The sequence below is a fragment of the Anolis carolinensis genome, chromosome 1 (genome assembly GCF_035594765.1).
Source record: "Anolis carolinensis isolate JA03-04 chromosome 1, rAnoCar3.1.pri, whole genome shotgun sequence".
Lineage (NCBI taxonomy): Eukaryota > Metazoa > Chordata > Lepidosauria > Squamata > Dactyloidae > Anolis > Anolis carolinensis.
In genome coordinates, this window is record NC_085841.1 from 332,480,105 (window position 1) to 332,500,819 (window position 20,715).

Sequence of the window (20,715 nt, forward strand, 5' to 3'; positions counted from 1 at the left end):
TGTGGCCCTGAGAAAACAGAGGATTTGCCAGACTTTGATGATGGGAATACTTTGTTGGGAGGTGTTAGCTGGCCCTGATTGTTTCCTGTGTGGAATTCCCCTGTTTATTTACTGTCCTGGTTTTAAAGATTATATTGTTCTGCATTATTCTATCCCAGTAATTATTTCATATTAAAGTAGAATCTCATTTATCCAACATTCACTTATACAATGTTCTGGATTATCCAACGCAGTCTGCCTTTTCGTAATCAATGTTTTTTGTAGTCAGTGTTTTAAATTCATTGTGATATTTTAGTGGTAAATTTGTAAATACAGTACAGTAGCGTCTCACTTATCCAACATAAACGGGCTGGCAGAATATTGGATAAGCGAATATGTTGGATAATAAGGAGGCATTAAGGAAAAGCCTATTAAACATCAAATTAGGTTATGATTTTACAAATGAAGCACCAAAATATCATGTTAGACAACACATTTGGCAGAAAAAGTAGTTCAATACACAGTAATGCTATGTAGTAATTACTGTATTTATGAATTTAGCACCAAAATATCACGATATATTGAAAACATTGACTACAAAAATGCATTGGATAATCCAGAACATTGGATAAGCGAGTGTTGGATAAGTGAGACTCTACTGTAATTATTACATAGCATTACTGTGCATGGAACTACTTTTTCTGTCAAATTTGTTGTATAATATGATGTTCTGGTGCTTAATTTGTATAACGATTACCTAATTTGATGTTTAATAGGCTTTTCCTTAATCCCTTCTTATTATCCAACATATTCACTTATCCTGCTGGCCTGTTTATGTTGGATAAGTGAGAGTCTACTGTTTATTGATAATCTTATATTATCTGCTTAGAACTGGATTATATGAGGACCCTTCTTCACAGCTGTATAAAATGCACACTGAAGTGGATTATATGGCAGTGTGGAGTCAAGATAATCCAGTGCAAAGCAGATAATATAAGATTATAAATGGGTTATATAGCTGTGTGGAAGGGTCTTGAGTCTACACTGCCATATAATCCAGTGCAAATTAGATAGCCTAAGTCTGCCTGTCCCCTAACTGAATCCTGGCTGTCCCTTGGCTTGCTAGGAGTTGGTTGCTAGGAGACGAAGTGGGCAGAGATTAGCCCTCTAAACTGGCAGCAATTGGATAAAAAAAACATTGCTCTCCCTCTAATTAGGACTTTGTTTTTCTTTTCTTTTTGTTGTATCAACCTGGAGGCATGGATGATGATGTCAAATTTCGAGGTTGCGAGGCCTGTACTTTTGTTGTTTTGTGAGTCGCCGTGATGCCATCACTCTTTTATATATATAGATTACGGATTTTGAATTTCATAGTATTCTATCAAAACATTCTGTACTGCTTTCACAGTCACAGAGTTATGATCTGTATTTGTTCAAGCCTAAGTGTAAAAAAACTTTTTGCTATAGAGACTTGGCTGTGAGCTGAGTATATCTAGATTTATCTTCAAGATGAAAGAGCATCTTTCATGGAACTTTTGTGCCATGCATAGGATTTCATTGTGTGTGTGTGTGTGCGCGCGTGCGTGCGTGCACCTTATTGGGCAGGACAGACAGAAAGTAGATGGAATGGCAGACCTCTAGGTGCTTGGCAGCAGATTGTCAAGGGATTCTGGCTTCCAATTAGACAGTAATAGCATGTAAAAGTTGCAAGGAAAAAGGACCAGCTGTGTTGTGGATTTTAAAATTTTGAGATTTCAAAATGCCATAGACAGACAGACAGACAGACAGACAGACAGACAGAAAGATCAATGACCCAATCTCTTTGAGATGTGACGTAAGTCTAAACATGAAATTCATTTATTTTTCAAATGCATCTTATACACATAACCTGTAGGTATTTTAATAGTTTAAATAATTTTGTGAATGTCTGGGTTGCTGTGTGTTTTCCGGGCTGTATGGGCATGTTCCAGAAGCATTCTCTCCTGACATTTCACCCACATCTATGGCAGGCATCCTCTGAGGTTGTGAGGTATATTGGAAACTAAGCATGTGAGGTTTATATATCTGTGGAAGGTCCAGAGCGGGAGAAAGAACTCTTTTCTGTTGGAGGCCAGTGTGAATGTTGTAATTGTAACTGTGGTCTTCCCCAGGCTGACTCATAGGAGTGGGAAGTTTGAATATAACAAGTGGGAGTATTTCCAGGTATTGGTTTCCAAAATAAAAAGGTCTGAATTGTTTGTTTCAACTGCACATTCTGTGCTTTGCCGTCAAGAATATAAATCCAGGACAGGAAGACATAAAACTGTAGGTCAAGCAATGGGCATTTCTTGAAATTGTTATTTCCACTTGACCCCTTCCTGTAGATAGCTCATAATGACCCAATTGATTACTCAAAGATTCTCCTACAGCTAAAGTGAATTAGTGTAAGATAAAACCATTAAATGTATAAAGAGAATTACTTTAATATGCATGCAGTACTTGGCACATGGTGGTTACATAACTATGGACCTCATCAATGTGATGAGGTCCTCTAGATTGGTTTGCCAGCCTCCGTGGCAGCGGGACAATTTCAGTGACCTGTGTCCTGCTTTTCTGGTTATAGACGTTTCCCCATTATACGAGGGAAAGAGTCGCTGCACGGCTTCCCCCTGGAGTTGCTCCGTTGTTGAAATGGAACACGGGGAGGCTCCCATGTTGGTGGTACAGTGTCCTAGGATGCTTCTACCCCAGTTGAGCCACGGAGTCCTGCTGGAAGTGAGGCTACATCATGTGATGGGTGGTGTGGGGCTCTATGGCTCAACTGGGGCAGAAGCATCCTAGGATGCTGAAATTTCCTCATATGATGAAGTCCTATGACTGCAAGCGGAAGAGGACACATGATCCCACAGAACTTTCATCCAGCAGCACATTTGAAATGAGTTGATTTTCTTTCTGTTAACTTACTTCACTGTCCAGGTTTCTCAACAATACACAGAAACTAGAAATACTATGGCATCAGCAGATTCTGACTTTCGTGTTCACTTATTATATGCTTACATTGGAATACCTTCTCTACTTCCTTTGTAGCTGTCCTTGCAGTGTGAAATCCAGAGCCTACCTAGGGATGTAATTTTTATTCTCAGATGCAAGAATAAGACATTTCAAAATTTTCCCTTTGTGGATAAATTACAGACATTTTTTACTCATTTTAAATTGTTATTTTCTTTTGTATTTTGAGAAGATTTTTCAATAAACTTTCTCGAGGATTTTTTTTCAAAATTGCAAAACTGATTTTATTAAAAATACAGTGTTTTGCAGGAACAGTGACCAAAAAAAAGGATGGGTCTTCTCACCGTCATGTAATGGCAAAAACATTCACAGAGTGTGATGACTCATGGGCCATGTAGTTCCGTTCCTAGTACTATTGTGGCAGATGAAGAGGACAACTTGGGGTTCCCACCGTTTCAGCCAGAATTGGAGCCCTTGCACCTGCAAGATGTTTGCCCACAAGAAGTCAGCCAAACAAGCCTTGAGCAGAAATCTCCCCCGTTTTCTCGCCGGGATAATTATAATTGAGATAGAGGCGCTAGGGAGGCGAATCGCAGAAGCGCCAGAATTGCTGCCAGACAATTAGTTGATTAAGCCTGTTTCCCTTGGGAAATCTTAAGGAGTCATGCATCTGGACACAGTATGGGTTTCACTTCTTGTTCCCCAGGGAAAGTGTTCCTTGGCGGGAAAAAAAGATCCTATATAGGTGTTTAACCGCAAGGGAATCCTTGCGGAGTCAATTCGTCAGCTTCGGGAGCGAGTTCGTGTGTGGACTCGCTATTCCAGTTCCTTGTTTCCAGGACCTTGATCTTGTTCCAGCCCTGCCTTGTTTCCCCGGACCTTGCCACGGACCTCGCCACGGACCCTGTTCTCGTCTCTTGCTTCTTGTTGCCTTGAATCAAGCCTTGTTTGCCAAGAATCTATTTTGCTCTCCAGCCTTGTTGTCAAGCTCCATTGGACTAAAGGACCTTGTCATTTCCCCACACTTTGCTTGGCAAAGTGTGTGTTTCGGTTATTGGATTATAACTTTGGACTCTAATATCTCATATTGGACATTGTTTTCCTGGCTATATTTGACCTTTCCTGAAAGGTCTACTTCTGAACTTTATTCTTCACTTGTTTTTATTGACTTTATATATTCCTTTAATAAAGATATTAGATAGATTCTGGTCTCTGTGCATGGTTATTGGTGCTCTGCAGCCTGGGTCCTGACACAGAGATTGACAAGTATATGATTTTGCGTTGTTAAGAAACCTTTCTCATCAAGACAAACAAATATGAAAGTTTATACATAATTACTTTAAAGACTGGAAAGTTTTATTGGACATAAACCTTTGTGACCTGTAACCCAATTTATTAGATGCTTGGACAGTCAGTGGGACATGATGGGGATCCCAGCAGTGTTCTGAAAAACACCATAAAATACAGCTAACAGATTTTCACATTCTTCTTTCTCACTCATTCTTTCTTCATAGAAAAGATGAATGTTTCCTGACAATGAAGACAACTCATTATGTTATTGGGTAGGGATTGGTTCAGCTATTGCAGAATCCTACGAATGAAATTTCAAGGAGTAATGAGGAAATGTTTCATGTAGATCTGAGTTTGTTATACAGTATACTGGGTCAGCTATAGTTACAGAATCTTACAAATGAAATTTCAAGTGAAGGAGCTATGAGTAATTGTTTTATGTAGAACTGTACTTGTTAATGGGTTTGCTATATACTGTGCTGTATTGAAGGCTGCATGACTGGCAAGCCTCATTTTATCGCATAACCATAAGGTTGGATGGGAACATGCATATATCAGCTCTCTCTCTGTTGATCAGCCTACATCATCTACAGAAAGCAAATCCATTTTAAGAACATGCCCAATTTCGAGAGCTTCAGGCATGTGTGATACATCTTAGACTTAGAAATCTAGGAGAGGGCAAGACAAAATTACAGTTTGGTGAGCAGTCTTGGAAAACCAACAGATCAAAAAGATAAGAATGAGTGAGGAAGGTTCTTTTTTCTTTTTGGGAGGTAAATGTTATAAAGAGCTAGCTGAAGCAATTGTACATATTTAATATATTTGTTGTAGTATATGATGTGATATACTTTATGTGAGACTTTTATGTTGCTTAGAGTGGCTGCATGCTGTATCTAAGATAATCATTTCCTGTTCACAACTTCAAAAAGGTAGTGTATTTAGTGGGTTGTTCCCTTATATAAGGGAGTAAATCCTTTATGTAAATCCCTTATGTTGCATAGGGTGTAAATCTCCCTGATCTTATTTGGAAGGCATTATGCTTTGGGACTATTTGTGCTGGACACTTGCAAAACAAAATGCCTTGGGGAACTCCTGTAAGTAAGTCAAACTGTTTAAAAGTACACTTCTTAACCAATTTGGCCCAAATGAAGATTGTTTCCTGACAGGGCCGGCCCAACAATGAGGCGAATGCAAAGCATACGGGGGCGCAGACGAGACTGCTTTTTCTGTTGATTTCTTGTAAAACATAATGTTTTGGTGCTTAGTTTGTAAAATCTTAATGTATTTTGATGTTTAATAGGCTTTTCCTTAATATTATCCAACATTTTCGCTTATCCAATGCTTTGATTTTTCAGTGATTGGTTTGGGGGGGGGGGGGGGGGGTGCCAGAATTCTGTTCGCCTACACTTGAAAAATACCTAGGGCCGGCTCTGTTTCCTGATTCCAAATATCAACATACTTCCTGACTTTTTATCACTAATTTTAAAGATAATGCAAAGATTTGCTGGGTGTGGCAATATATCCAGTTAGCTTAATGCCCAGCTGGCAAGATGGGTGTTCACATTCCTTGGATTAGCAGACATATCGTAGTGGTAAGAAAGGCAAGAATCACTTTCCTTATTGTCTTTGTCAAGATTAGCAGGACCCCTACATATTTACTATCTCCCTTATTAGATAAAGGGTTTGACAGGGAAAATGTGGCATGAGAGTGTGAGGGGAGGCTCCGCATTCATCCTTCAGGGGTGCCACAGAAAAAAAGAGAAATCTTGTTCTGCTCTGGCAGGCAAGAGGCAGACCCCAGATGCCATGGTGAGCTGGAATCTGTCTCTTGTCTGTCTGAGCAAAGTGCCCTTCTCTATATTACTCAGTTGTGTACCCTACAGCATGAGAGCCAGCAGAGGTTTGAGAATTGGGCTATGGCCCTGGAGACCAAGGTTTGATTTCCCCATTCACCCATAGAAATTAGTCACATACTGTCAAACCCAGAAAGTGCCACAGTAGGGCTGTCTTAGGGTCACCATATCAGAAATGACTTGAAGTCACACAATAGCAATTATATAATACAAATACTAATTGGGAAAAGACTGGGCTGTTGGAAAGAGGCAGTAGTAGAACATCAGGACTTATTTCTTTTCCATATTGGCATAGCAAATTTGTAGGAGAGGACACATCAGTCCAGATAAATTTATTTTAAAAATGAATACTTTGCATGGTATAGTATTTTGAAGGGAGGAATGGGACCTAGAAATCCATGTACAAGCCCCCACTGAACTGTAAATCTCCCTAAGTGAACTCAGTACTTTCTTTCTCTCTCTTTGTCCTACTCCACAAGCTTGTAATCTGTATGAAGGTCAGAGGAGGAAGGTCTTGTATGCTTCTTTGTTCTTCTTAGGGGACATAAATCTAACTGATAAATAGAACTAAATGAAATTGCTCTATATACTAATGGTAACGCAACCTCATGTATAAGTAGAGGGCAGGTTTGGGGGTTGAAAGTATGGATTTTGATATGACTTGTGGATAATTTGAAGGCCATTCCATGGAGAGGGGAGAGTACCAATGCAACTCCAGGGGCCAGCAGCCACTGGAAACCTCTGTCACCTTTTCTCCACTTGGGCTTTCAAAAAGGCCAGAAGTAGCACTATGGCAGAGGGAGTAGAGGGGGTTGGTGCTTTGTTTAGGTTCTCCTGGATGGACTAAGCTCTTTCCTTTTGCAACTTTTGTCAGAGAAGCGAGTTGTTCCTTTTTGATAACAGTTCAGGTACAGTACTGACATTCAGCCATGGATAAATTGACTCTGCTCTTTTGGGCTGTTTTCTGACTCATATTTCTAGGCATGAGTATAGAGGACCACATGCAGTCCGTGTACAGCATGAGAAATTGGTTTATTACCTTCCTTCTAATATGTCTGTGTGCACACATGTTCATCTGGTATGCTCATTTCAAATGAAAGTGGAACAGTAGCTCTAGCTGTTCTAAGTAAGATATGCATGTGGTTAATTAAGTTGTTTACTGTAATAGTTGTAATAATGTGTTGTAATACAGTGTTAGCCTATTTTTCAGTTGTGTTTTTATATACAGTATAACATTGCTTTTCCGAGTCCTATAAATTATATATAAATTTTCCGAGCTCTGTTTTCACTTTCTTGTGGAAAAGTTAGAGACCTCATATAAGATAAAGTGATGTCGTAAATTTCAACATGAAGAAACAAAAACTGGAGAGCACCCAACAAAATCTACAAACAAAAAAGATATATCTCCAAGTGCTCAATATATGGCTGTTTTATTTTGGGAAAGGCCTAGTGCATTTTGGCCTATATTTATTTCAATGACCTTATTCAGGGACAATGTGAAATCTAACTGCAGAAATTTCTGAAGTCTAGAATGTCATTCCATTTCTGCCTGGTAAATGGAATTAAATTCTCAGCCTCAGAAATTTCTGCAGTTAGATTTCATATTGCTTCAGAAGAAGGCAATTGAAATACATATAGTCCAAAACATGTTGGGCTTTTTCCAAAATGAAGCATCCATCCATTGAGCACTTAGAAATGTGTCCCCTTTTCCCCAGATATAGAACTGTTCCTGAACATATCTAGCAAAAACTGACTACCCTCACTCTCTTAGATACCAAACTTTGGACAGTTTGAATTTGTGACATGGTAAAAAAAAATGCCTGAGAATTTTTTTAACTTGTGTTTTGCAAATTAAGAGATTTTTATCAGATGTTAAAAGATGTGGTGAAAACTTTTTAACAGCATAATACTTTGCATTGTAACATTTTTAATGTAGCTATTGCATGATAGTCAAACAACTTAAAAGCAGCAAATTATCTTTCCCAGACACAGCTCACATATTGTACCATTCATTAACATATGCACTGGTTTCAAACTGATAGTACAGTACAACTCTTAAATCCCCAGGGGATACATTCTTGAACTTGCTATAGAAATAGGCAACTGGGGACAATAACAGACCCTATTTAAATGAAAGATTTCCACTGGAAATTATCACCGTGTCTCCTTGGAAGACCTAGAAAATGCTTTGAGAGGTATCCCCCCCATGGAAGTTACTAGGGCTTCCAATGTGACTGCATGGTCACCTCTATCGGAAAGATACCATAGAAGTGCCTGGAGAAGGTACAAAATTCCTAGAGAGGACTTTAGTCAGCTACAGGTAGGGGAAACCACAGGTACCAGTTGTACTATAAAAGGCTATTGGCCCTAAATACCTTGAAGGCAACAAACTGAAAGCTAAGCACCCTTGGTTAGTACTTGTTCTTTTATCAACTAGGCATAACATTTTAATCCTTTTTTTTCTGACAGCACTGTCAGCTCTCCTCATAATGCATCAGTTGCTACCAGATTTTTTTCTGGCTGATACTCAACAGTTAACTCCTATAGTGGAAGCTGGAGCCTGTGATGGACATCTGCCAGTACTTTCTAAGCAACAGAAACAGGCTTGCAAACAGTTCTTGTGATCACTGTTCTTTCATAGATGAATGTGTGAAACGTTTTTACTGCCTTATAAGTTGAGTATCCCTTATCCAAAATGCCTAGGACCAGAAGTGTTTTTGAATTTCTACACTGTCATATAATCCAGATTATCAAATAGATAATCCACATTATCTGCTTTGAACTGGATTATGTGAATCTATATTGCCATATAATCCAATTCAAAGCAGATAATCTGGATTTTATATGGCAGTATAGAAGAGGCCCCAAACAGGGGTCCTCAAACTTTTTAAGTTGAGGGACGATTCACGATCCCACAAACTGTTGAGGTGGGGACGACGACTATAATTTGAAAAAAAAAATGAATTAGTTCCTATGCATACTGCACATATTTTATTTGTAGTGAAAAAATAAATAAATGAAAGACCAATACAATATTTAAAATGAAGAACAATTTTAATCAACATAAACTTTCCAGTATTTCATTCCCAACATAATGTGAAGTGTGGACCTGCTTTTGGCTGATGAGATAGTTAAGTTAATCAGGATTGTTGTTGTTGTCTGCCTACAAATTGTTTCAGACTTAGGGTGACCCTAAGTCTAAAGTTTTAGGCGGGGAGTAGGTAAATTACCTTGGAGGGCTGCATCAGACCAGTGGGCCTTAGTTTGGAGACTCCTGCTCCGAGAAATCCTCCAAAGGTCTCAGAGGATGGCATTGCTGTTGTTGTCATGCATCTGTTCTTCCACAGTGAGGACATCAGTTTCCAGGTGGAAGGCAGCCCCAATCAGGGTTGGCTTGATGCATCTTCCTCTTGGCACCTTTTTCCCTTTCACCCTCCATTTGTGCCTCTTCAAATTCCACAGCACTGTTGGTCACAGCTGACCTCCAGCTTGAGCGCTCAAGGACCAGGGCTTCCCAGTTCTTGGTGTCTATGCTACAGTTTTTAATGTTAGCTTTAAGCCCATCTTTAAATATCTTTTCTTGTCCACCAACATTCAGTTTTTCATTCTTGCATTGGGGGTATAGAAACTGTTTTGGGAGAAGGTGATCGGGCATTCAGACAATGTGGCCAGTCCAGTGGAGTTGATACTGTAGGAGCATTGCTTCAATGCTAGTTGTCATTGCTTCTTCCAGCATGCTGACTGTCTTCCCAAGAGATTTGCAGGATTTTTTTGGAGGCAACGCTGATGGAATGGTTTCAGGAATTGAATGTGACGTCTGTAGACAGTCCACTTTTCACAGACGTATTACAGGGTTGGGAGGACAATAGCTTTATAAACAAGCACCTTGGTATCCCTACGAATGTCCTGATCCTCAAAAATTCTCTGCTTCATCGGAAAAATGCTGCATTCACAAAGTAGACATCCAGCTGGATTTGCAGCAGAAGCACTACTTCCAGTTGTTAATCCAGAACAAGAGGAAATGGAACTTTCTGAAAGCTCTGGAGTGATTCTGCAGCATTTGATATATAGACGATTGGATCCATCTGGATCTTGCCTGATTCATTGTCCACACATCTAACAGACCCACCACTATGTTGCTTCCCACAAGCCGCTCCCTTGAAGAGGCTTGCTGGAAACGTTGCTTCTGATGTGGTCACAAAAGGTTGCCCAGAGGTATGACCAGCAGAAGTGATGTCAGCAGCGATCTTCTATGGTTGAACAACTTTTGGCCAGTGACACAGCAGTGGTGGCACCAATGCATTCTCTGCTTTGCCAGCCATTTTAACACCAAAAGGAATGCTTCTGTGCACCATTGTCGCAGCTCCATAGCACAATATTCTGGATTATTTGCGTAAATGTAGATGCAGCCATTGATGTACTCCATTTTTATCTAGTGTACAGTCCATAGGAATATGTGTATGTCTGTAGCGATCCCACTTCAACAGTTGTGCTACAGAGACAAAAACAAATCCAACTGTCAACTTTGGTGTGGCCTGCTGATGTTGACAGACAAAATACTGCCAAGCCACTGCTGAGATTTTGGAAATGTTTGAATAGGAATGTCTAGGCCAGCTGTTTTTAGTGTGATGTATATCTGAATACGACACAGTGAACAGCTTGTGTAATCTGTGTCTCATCTCATGCCAACGAGCCAGTATAAAATTGCTCTGTAAGGTAATCCGTAATTAGGATCTGAAATGCCAATATATTATAGATTTGCACACCAGCACCAATTTCTCCTATGCCAGTAGACTTTGCTTTTTTTATAGCCATTAGATTTCTGTCTCTGTTCCATTGGAAAATCTTTATGCTGATGCTCCACCTTTCTTGGAGAGTGGGGTTGTGATTGAGCACATGCTTTCTTTGGTTTCTCCTGCCAAAACCTTGGAGAGCTATGGTCAATCAGAGAAAACAGTACTGGGAAAACAGACGGACCTGGAGTAAAGCAGCTCCTCTGTTCTTCAATTAAACTGTTTCCCAGGCCATTCACCCGATCCTGACTAGCTTTTAGGCAAATTCTTGTTTGAATTTTGCTTTCTTTCTTCACCTTGGCAAATGACAGTCTGGCTACAGAATCTATAACTGCTTCTGAAAAGCACCTGGGAGGGTCAATTCCTGCACAATGTGGCAGCCAAATTATTAATTACTGCTGACCATTGTGAACATACTACGACCAATGACACATCATGTCAGACATATTGCTTGGCACTGCAGGATTCTTTCCTCCAATGCCAAGCAACTGTGGGAGGACTTGTCAGTATTAGGATTCAGACTGATGTGGGATGGAGGTTTTGGTCAATGTTTTGCTCCTGCACTGCTGTCTTGCTGCTTATCAAGAAGATAGATGCAACTTACTCAACATCTAGCTTTGGAGACATGGATGCACACCTAGCGTTGTATTCCAGCCTACATCTGAGCTGTCAGATGAGCCTGAGGTTGGGCCTGTTCAGCCTGTGATAGTACCTGCACCTGACCTGTCAGATGAATCTGGGTTGTACAGCGAGAGTAAGACGAGACTGCTGTTCCCAAGGATTCTGGGAGCAGGTATACAGTGGTTTCAAGCAGGCAGCTTGAACCGCATTCCTTGGGAGAGTCAAGGTCAAGTTATCCCTTGGCAGATGGGCATTCCAGTCTTGATAAGAGTAATGAGGTTGATAGAAAGAAAGCAATATGTCAACAGAGACAAGAAAGCGAGGTTTTGAGAAAAAGCAAACAGTTACTAATGAGAAAGGGTTTTGGAGAAACTTCACATGAAAGGGGCCTTGATTCTAGCTTTAAGAGGAGCCGCTTCTGAGAGCGAGTTCAGAGGTGGTAACTTTGCTGATCAAGAGGTTTGATCCAGCTTCATGGACTCTTGTTTCATGTTTTTATGGACTTTCATGCCAAGTTCCTGTAAGCCTTTTATCTGGAATCTTGTTCCAGTTCTTGTTCTTGTTCCTGGGTACTTTGGATTATCAAGTCATGTTCCTGAAAGCCTTGCATTTTGAATCTCTTGTTCCAGTTCAAGATCCTGTTCCTTGTTCCAGCTCATGATCCTGTTCCTTGGATTAATTTTTATTGGAGTTTATTCTTGTGTTTGGATTTCTATGGACCCTTGCTTTAAGATTCTTAAGTGGACTAAAGTACCTTGTGGACTAAAACCTTGTTTTAGTGACTTTTAAACTTTGGTTTGCTAATGATTACATATTATCTTCAATAAACAGCTTGCATTACTTATATCCTGGGGCTCCAGTGTGGTTTTAAGGTGTCTCTGCAGCCTAGGGGTGCAACACCTAATTCTTGTGTGAATTATGCACTGTGAGTTCCCTCAGGCTTACATACTCTGCTCCATTGTACATATATTTTAATGAGAGCAGTATATGCACATTGGTGTATATGGACCTATCTCAGTGAATATTTGTATGGTGTACAGTGCAAGAGGGTGCAAAACTTCAAGGCCCACTGCTACCCTCTGCCTGTGTACAACCTCCAACTTAGGACAGCTTCACATAGGAGATCACAAACATCGTGTATCAAATTATTAGAGAGTTTTCTTTCATTGCTTTAGGTCAGTATGTGTTGTCCAGAGGAATAATGTATTTCATAATTATTATCTTGCCTGAGGCTGAACTTAGCTGGAAGCAACCAGCATTGTAAACTTGATGGCATAGACCCAGACACCATGTTATGGTAGGAAACAATCAATTACGGAGCATAATGCTAACAGCTAAAAGGTTTGGTTGTTCTTAAGGAAGCACAAGTAAAATTTCTACTTACCTTGGGTACTGTCACTGGGTATGAGAGAGAGTCTGAATGATTAGTAGCAAAGCCTTAGAAGTATGGAACTCTCTCTCCAAGGACCTCATCACATGGAGATCCAGAAGCCTGGGGACAGCATGGCAAACTGTGGGGCAGTGCTCAGCTTAGTCTCCTTACTGTGGTTGGTCATGGGTTGCCATCCCAGCTGGGGCCGGGCTGTGGCGCAGCTGTTGAGCAGCTGCCTTAAATCACTCTGACCATGAGGTCATGAGTTCGAGGCCAGCCCGTGGCGGGGTGAGCACCCATCAATTAAAAATAAAAAATAGCCCCTGCTCATTGCTGACCTAGCAACCCGAAAGATAGTTGCATCTATCAAGTAGGAGATAAGGTACTACTTATAAAAAGTGGGGAGGCAAGATTAACTAATTTACGACCTGGTATGAGGAAGTGCCATCAGTGTGGATGAAGCAGCTGCTCCCCCCTGTGGCCAGAATCGAACATCCCCTCAGAAGAAGGTTAACTTGCCTCTGCGTGTCTCTCTCTGTCTCTGTTTGATGTGTTTATGGGCATTGAATGTTTGCCCTATGTGTGTTATAATGTGATCCGCCCTGAGTCCCCTTCGGGGTGAGAAGGGCGGAATATAAATACTGTAAATAAATAAATAAATAAATAAATAAATAAATTTCCTTTCTGTTTGCTTGTTTGTTTCTTCATTTATTTTAGTGGGGAATTGGAGCAGTGTACAATATGGTAAAATGGTAAAAATTCAATGTCGAACATACATATAAAAGCAATGCTGCTGGGACAGAGTCTGCCAGAGCCCATCATATGACGCAGGGCTACTTCTGGCGGGACTCTGTTGGGCTCTGCCCCAGCAGCATGCCAGCAGCGCTCTAAGAGGGAGCCCTGAGGACATGGGTGACTACTGTTCCCAGCTTTCTTCCGTGCTGTCCCCAATTACTTCAATGAGGATATGGGTAGTCACCTGTATCCTCAGGGTTCCCTCTTAGCATGCTGCCAGGGCAGAGCCCAAGAAAGCCCCACCAGAAGTAGCCCTGCGTTATATGATGGTCTCTGGCAGACTCCATCACACACAATATCATATTTAAGTCAGTCTTTGATTTAGCTTTATAATTTTCTTAGTGCCATGTGTATATATCAGGTCATGATTTCATTATGACTGGTTCATATTTTTTGCAGATCCCTGCAGGTCACACTGTTTTGTCTGTTCCAACATTTTTTCATCGTACTAAGTTATGCACATTCTCTTATCATTTTTGCTTTAGAAAAAATGTTATAATTATTAATAAAAATGTAAGATAATTTAGAAATCAAATTAACTAGCCAGAAGAAAGGAAGACAGGGCCTTTTCTGTGGTGGTACTGTGATTCTGGAATGCTATCTCGGTGGGGGAAAAATTATTTCCTCTGTTCTCAGAAATCAAAAGTTTGACTTTGTAGCTAATAAATGAGTATGTACTACTCATTGTGTGTACAATTTTAAGATGACTATGTAAATAGATCTATAGTATAATTAACCCTTTTCTTCTGTTCTTACACTCTCTAGGGCCTGATCGCCAAGAAGTGAGGAGTTGGATCATCTTTCTTTACACCATGCAGATTGACTCTGATTTTTCTGTCCATGAATTCAAGTGTTTGATTAGTTCCCTGCTACCCATAACTTACTACCATCACCATTGCTTCTGAGAAATCACGATTTGGAGGCCAGGGATTGAATTTGTCTACAGGAGAACAGCTGGGATCAACGGCCCAGGCCATATTTGGAAAGCTTCCCAAAATACTTCACCAGGAGAATTCTCAGTCCCACTCTTCCTAGGATAAAGGCCTCTGGATCCTAAAGGATAGCTGAGATCTTTCCTTGCAAAGAAGAATATTCTCATCTAGTTTTACTTCCTCTCTTGAGGAACTGACTGGCTGTAGTGCCTATTACCAGAGCCAACCTCTCTTGCAGGTGGCTTTATTCTTTTTCTTCCCAAGCAAAACAGAATATTTATTAAACATGGGCTTTACCCTCCACTCTGCCTCTTTCACCCTGAAGGTGAGCTTATTGTTGGGCTCCTTGTTCAGTCTCTGTTTTGGACTAGAGTTTATGGGCCTCCCCAATCAGTGGGCCCGTTACTTCCGCTGGGATGCAAGCACAAGGAGCGACCTCAGCTTCCAGCTGAAGACAAATGTCTCAGCTGGGCTACTCCTCTATTTTGATGATGGTGGTGTCTGTGATTTCCTGTGTTTGTCTCTAGTGGATGGGCGTATTCAACTCCGGTTCAGTGTGGATTGTGCTGAGGCCACTGTTGTTACAGACAAGCAGGTCAATGACAGCAACCTACACTTCTTGATGGTTAGTCGCAACCATCTCCGGACAGTTCTAGTGTTGGATGGTGAAGCCAAGCCAGGTGAAGTGCGCCCACAGCGACAGTACATGAACATTGTTAGTGACCTCTTTGTGGGAGGTGTCCCATCAGATATTCGCCCAGCAGCCTTGACTCTTGACAGTGTCCTGAGTGAACCACCATTTAAAGGATTTATCTTGGACCTGAAGTATGGCACTTCAGAACCTCAACTTCTGGGCCACCAAGGAGTCCGCCTGGATATGGAAGGACTATGCACAGAAAACCCTTGTGAGAATGGTGGAACTTGCTTCCTCCTGGATGGCGAGCCACAGTGTGATTGCTCAGACACTGGATATGTTGGAAAACGTTGTTCTGAAGGTAAGACTCCATCCATTCTTCCTTTGGATTCTTCAGCACAATATTACATATTACCTGTAATTCATCACATATATTTGTTTGAATGTTAATGTTTCATAAAGTCTAAAGTTCTTTAGAGGAAAACTCTACCAGAATAGTGTAAGAATTCTCAATGTACAACATGGGTTTTTGCTACATATTTATAACTTGATTATTAGAGACTCTGATGTATTCTGTGGTGTTCTTTAGGTCTAGAATTCTTAATTCATTATTACTTGATCCTTGTACTGTCCGTTTTTTTGAAATAATAAAAAGGATCAATGGAGTGATGGAAGCTCATCTTAAAACTCCAGCTGAGGTATGTTGTCAAAAGTCAGGAGCAGAGGCTGGATTCTTTGACTGCTTTATGTGTCCATGGAGAAAGTAAGTATGTACCAGTATGGGGTATATACAACCTAAGTGCTTAGCTGAAATTTTCCTGCCCACAGTTTTCTCAGTAACATTTAATGCTCTCATCAGATTGGAAATGGTGTAACAACTATATTTTCTTGAGCTGGGCAAGAAAACCTAAGTGCAATAGCTCATTTTATTGTTAATTTATATTCCCATCTCTATATTCTGAGATGGGAATATACATTTTCATACAGAAACACAGCAATGATGGTCTTATTTTTTAAAAAATAATCGTATTGATTTTCCTGTTCAATCTTCCTTTGATATAGAATGCTCAGAGGAAGGGGGAAATAAAGAAACATGTCTTCTTCCTTTGTGCCATTGTGCCTAACATGAGGTAGTGTTAAAGGGCAAGGAAACTTGTCAATTTATGAAACAAATATCAAGAAAATGATTTGACTGGTTTGCTTCTGGTATTTAAGTAGTTTGATTGTTTGTTTAAAATAATTTGATTTGTCTTCATCCACCTCCAGGTTTTATGTTCAGTTTTCACTGACAGCTCAGTCCTATATGTGTGGTGTCTCTTTCCATTATGAACTGTGTCTGTATGCTCAACTTTGGTTATGAAACACACCAAACCAAAAGCAAGGAAAGAGATTTAACATAAACTCAAAGAAATGCTACATAATAGCATTTGGAGTAGTTTTGAGTGTGAGAGATAGGAGGAAAATAAAACATGAATTTAATTATTGTTTGGTTGTGCCAATAAATTTGTTTCTGATATAATAATTCATATTTCTTCTAGCTGGATGAAAACCAGAACCCAGATTAACCTTCTAACTTTCTGATAACTTGTGTTTCCTCTATCCCTGCACCTATTTGCCTTTTGCACTAGAAGAATATATTTTCTTTTATTTTGGTGTGATAATAAATACATTTCTCTATTTTTAAAGATGGCTTTCCTTTTCAGCAGGACCCCTCCTCAGCCCTCCGTGGATCATTAACCAGTTTTAAACCATTTGCTATCCTTTGGGTTTCTGAGGTGGCTTGCAGTTGGCCACTGGCTTTTGCTGGGATCTAATGAGGCCCAATCAATACCTCCTGTTTTAATGACTAAATGTAGTGTGTATTTTTTTTAAATAATGAGTCCTCGCAACAGAGTCCAGATCATTACTTGGCTATTGATTAATATCTGTGTCTGCAGATGGCAAACCCACAACAAGCTCATTTATTCTGTGGACAGAGATAAGATATATAAATAAATATTTAGCTGACCCTGCTGATAGTGAAGTTCCATTTACAGTATTAATGTGAACTGCGCTTCCAGTTACTAAACATCACTGCATTGTGAAATATCCTAGAGAAAGGTGCTGGGAAAGCTTACAAAGTAAATAACATGCACTAGCGTTTTCAGAGATCTTTACCTTTTAAAGACAATAGCAATAGCAACAACTTAAGAATACAATAATCAGAAAATATATTTTATGAGGTATAGTTGAACATGTTGACTTGGTAGGTTTTGGAGTGACATCTGGAAAATATTTTCATGTGTTTTCCCTCGAAACCTTCTTTCCCCTTTTCATCTGACCGAATTGGTTGTCTAGAAGGAGAGGAAAGGTGGTGATGACTGCTGTTTGCTGCCCTCCAAATCTTACAAAGTTATTTTATGGAGTGAAGGTCAGAGCACTAAAATCTCACAGTAAGCATAACCAGTCCTGCTATCATCACTATCTGTTCATCTCTGAACTCCTGACCAACACAAAATATGAAAAACATTGGTAAGCTATTCATGCATGACTCTGGTTGACTCTTCCAGCATCTGAATTTGTGGGATTTAGTCTCCATTAGAGATATGCAGGCTTCTTTAAACAATTGTTATTGGTTCTGTATAACCCACCTTTTCCCCAGTACCCTTTCTCTTAACCTGCCAAAGATTAAATCAGGTACAATGTAAATTTGATAATATTTTTAAAAGAATGAATTTTAACACAAATTTCCAAAGACCCATCAAAACACAAAAAAGTCTTCATCTGCTGCTTGAAAAGTTGTTGAGACTGAGTCCCAACTGGGAATGTATAGCCCTTGCACTTAGATACAAATAATAATGGCAGTTTTCTCCCTAGTGTACAAGAAAAACAAATATTCCTGCATTGTGTTCTCCCTACATTCAAGTGACCTGGAGTATTGTTGAGAAATTATTCTATGTAGGAAAGCATTTCCATGGGCAGGTCTCTCCTACTCATAAAAATTGTTTTCTATACAGAAAACATAATTTTCTGTACAGAAAACTGTTTTTTCTATGCAGAATAATTCCTATCTACATTTTCAAACAAAATTGTGCAAGATGTGCTAGTGGTTTAGTATACTTTCTGACAAGGTTTTAACCAAAGAACATAACATGACTATTTTTTTCTATCGAAAGTTCCACCTATATAGACTGTAGGAGACACAATGAACCAAATGTAGTCTAATTTAACCCTTTGGTAAATCCCATAACTTCATTAGATTGACTTTTGTTGAGATTAGGAGTAGTATTTAGACTTGAGAGTCATAATATGATGAAAGTTCATTGTTTTGTTTAATTGTGAGGATTATATTTATGCCAAACGGTTCTTTCAGCTTCTCTAGGTCATTTTTAAAAGATATTTTCCAATGGGAAAGCCACTGCTTCTGATACGAAAGTGGACATGTGTTATCAGGAATGGGAAACCCATGGCCTCCAAATGTTTAGACTGCTACTTCCATTATTCATTACCAATTGATATTCTGCTTTGAATAGATGAGCATTACAGTCTAAAATTTGGAGTGCTATGCATTGTCCACCTTGTGTTTCAAATTTTGAACTTTCAGAGTAGACTCAATCATACACAGTTTTTCCAGTCTTCCTGTATCTAATGTAGAAACCATATTGTCACACCTGTTACATTCTATAATGCCATCTAGCAGATCCAGAGCTTGATAAATTTACTTTTGGACTGTATCTCTAAGAATTCTACAACCAACGTGTTGGCTGAACTGTATTCTAAGCTCTGAATGGACCACCTGCTATAGATGTTCCCATGATCCAATTTTAATCTGTATAGCCACATGGCCATCATAAAAATTTTAACTTGGAAAGTGCCTATTGATTCTTCTACCAGATCACCATACTGATTTCATTTTAAGAAAAATATCAGTGAGTTGGAATGTTTCCAGAAGAGGTCAAGCTGGAGCCCTTCCACATTACACAATTATAGCACTGTGATTCCATTTTAAACTGCCACAGTTGCATGTTGTGGAATCTTGGAGTTTATTGTCTGAGACATTATAGCACCATGGCTGAAAATTCGGAAGTCCTTTCCCTAAATTGCAGATACTAAGATTGCATGGGACAGAGACATGACAGTTAAGGTGGAATCATACCACTATAATTGTGTAGCAAAAGAGGCCCAAGATGCTAAAAGATATTGAAATCAAGTCCTGTGGGAACTTGTTGAGGGTGATGGGTTTGTTTAGCCTGGAAAAGGGAAAATTGAGAGGTGACGTGACAGCAATCTGCTAATATCATAAGGGCTGTCATGTAGCAGGTAGATTGAGGTTGTTTCTGCTCCTTCTGAGGCTAGGATTAGATTATAGTACAAGATTCCAATTAAAAATAGAAAAATTCCTGCCAGGTGTTTGACAGTGGAATAGGCTACATTGGCAGGTGGGCTTAAGGTTTTTTTTATTAGAGGTCACCTACCATTGCCCCAGTCTAGAAATATAATAAAGCACACGAGGAGGTCCTTTTCTCCTTGAGTGACACTTCTCAAATATCTGCTGAAACATAAAGGTCTTCTATGAAAATATATCAAGGATGATGTCAACCTAACCATTGTAGGAAGAACCTTTAGCTATGAAATCCTATTCTGCCAGAAGAATTGAAGCAGAAGGTCCTTGTGGTGTCTTCCAACTCTAGAATTCTGTGATTCTATGTCCAGTCTATACAATTTAAAGCAGTGATTCTTAAACCCTGTTCTTCAAGGCATTTTGGACATCAACTCCCAGAAGCCTCAGCTGCTAGGACCATTGATCAGGAATTCTGGAAGCTGAAGTCTAAAACATCTGGAATGCTGGGGTCTGGGAAACACTGACTTTAAAACACCTGCAGGCACCTCAAGCGGAGTATTCCATTTCAGGGCTTAACTTTGGGGTTCTTTTTGCAGGTGGAATTTGAATGAGGAAAAAAAAGATTCCATTAATCAGCACAGGTGGGAAGCAGTCATGTAGGCCATGTCATGGCAACTTCACAAAGGAATATCTCCAGGCCTTTTGCCTCTTGCAGGGGCTTTGTCTGAACGCAGCCTGAATAGGGCCCTGATTGCACCTCTTTTCTTGATTGCAGAACAGAATTTCCTGGGGGATGCTGCCTCTTGAATGAAGGTGGAGCTGTCATATCAGTAATTAACACACTTTTAGCTTTAGAGTGAAGAGATTTCTTGGATCATTGTTTATAAAAAAGAAAAAGAAGACAAGTTCCTAAATGATTTATCTTCCACCTAACCCTTTAACATCACCATGGTTTCCTGTTCCAGATGGGTTTGATGGCAACTGCTTGAGTCTCCCTTGTTGGCACATCATACCCTATGGCCATCTCCCCCTTTTCATTTCATGACACCAATAACCACTCTGGCACTTTTCCAGGAACCTGGTGGTGGCTCTTAGTTTGCATACATTTTGTAATCAAAAAATAAACGAACATGACCA

General features: G+C 39.8%; 1 protein-coding gene across 34 annotated transcripts in view; it reads left to right on the forward strand.

Annotated features, from left to right (window-relative positions):
• Positions 1 to 20,715, forward strand: part of nrxn3 (neurexin 3) — a 1,581,531-nt gene that overhangs the window by 79,417 nt on the left and 1,481,399 nt on the right. For all 34 annotated transcript variants that reach the window (XR_010002008.1, XR_010002009.1, XM_062967917.1 and 31 more), the window contains exon 2: positions 14,457 to 15,618. Coding sequence is in view for 32 of the 34 variants with exons in the window: in XM_062967917.1 (XP_062823987.1) it covers positions 14,910 to 15,618 (709 nt within the window). In the remaining 2 variants the exon portion in view is untranslated. The remainder of the gene's footprint in view (positions 1 to 14,456; positions 15,619 to 20,715) is intronic.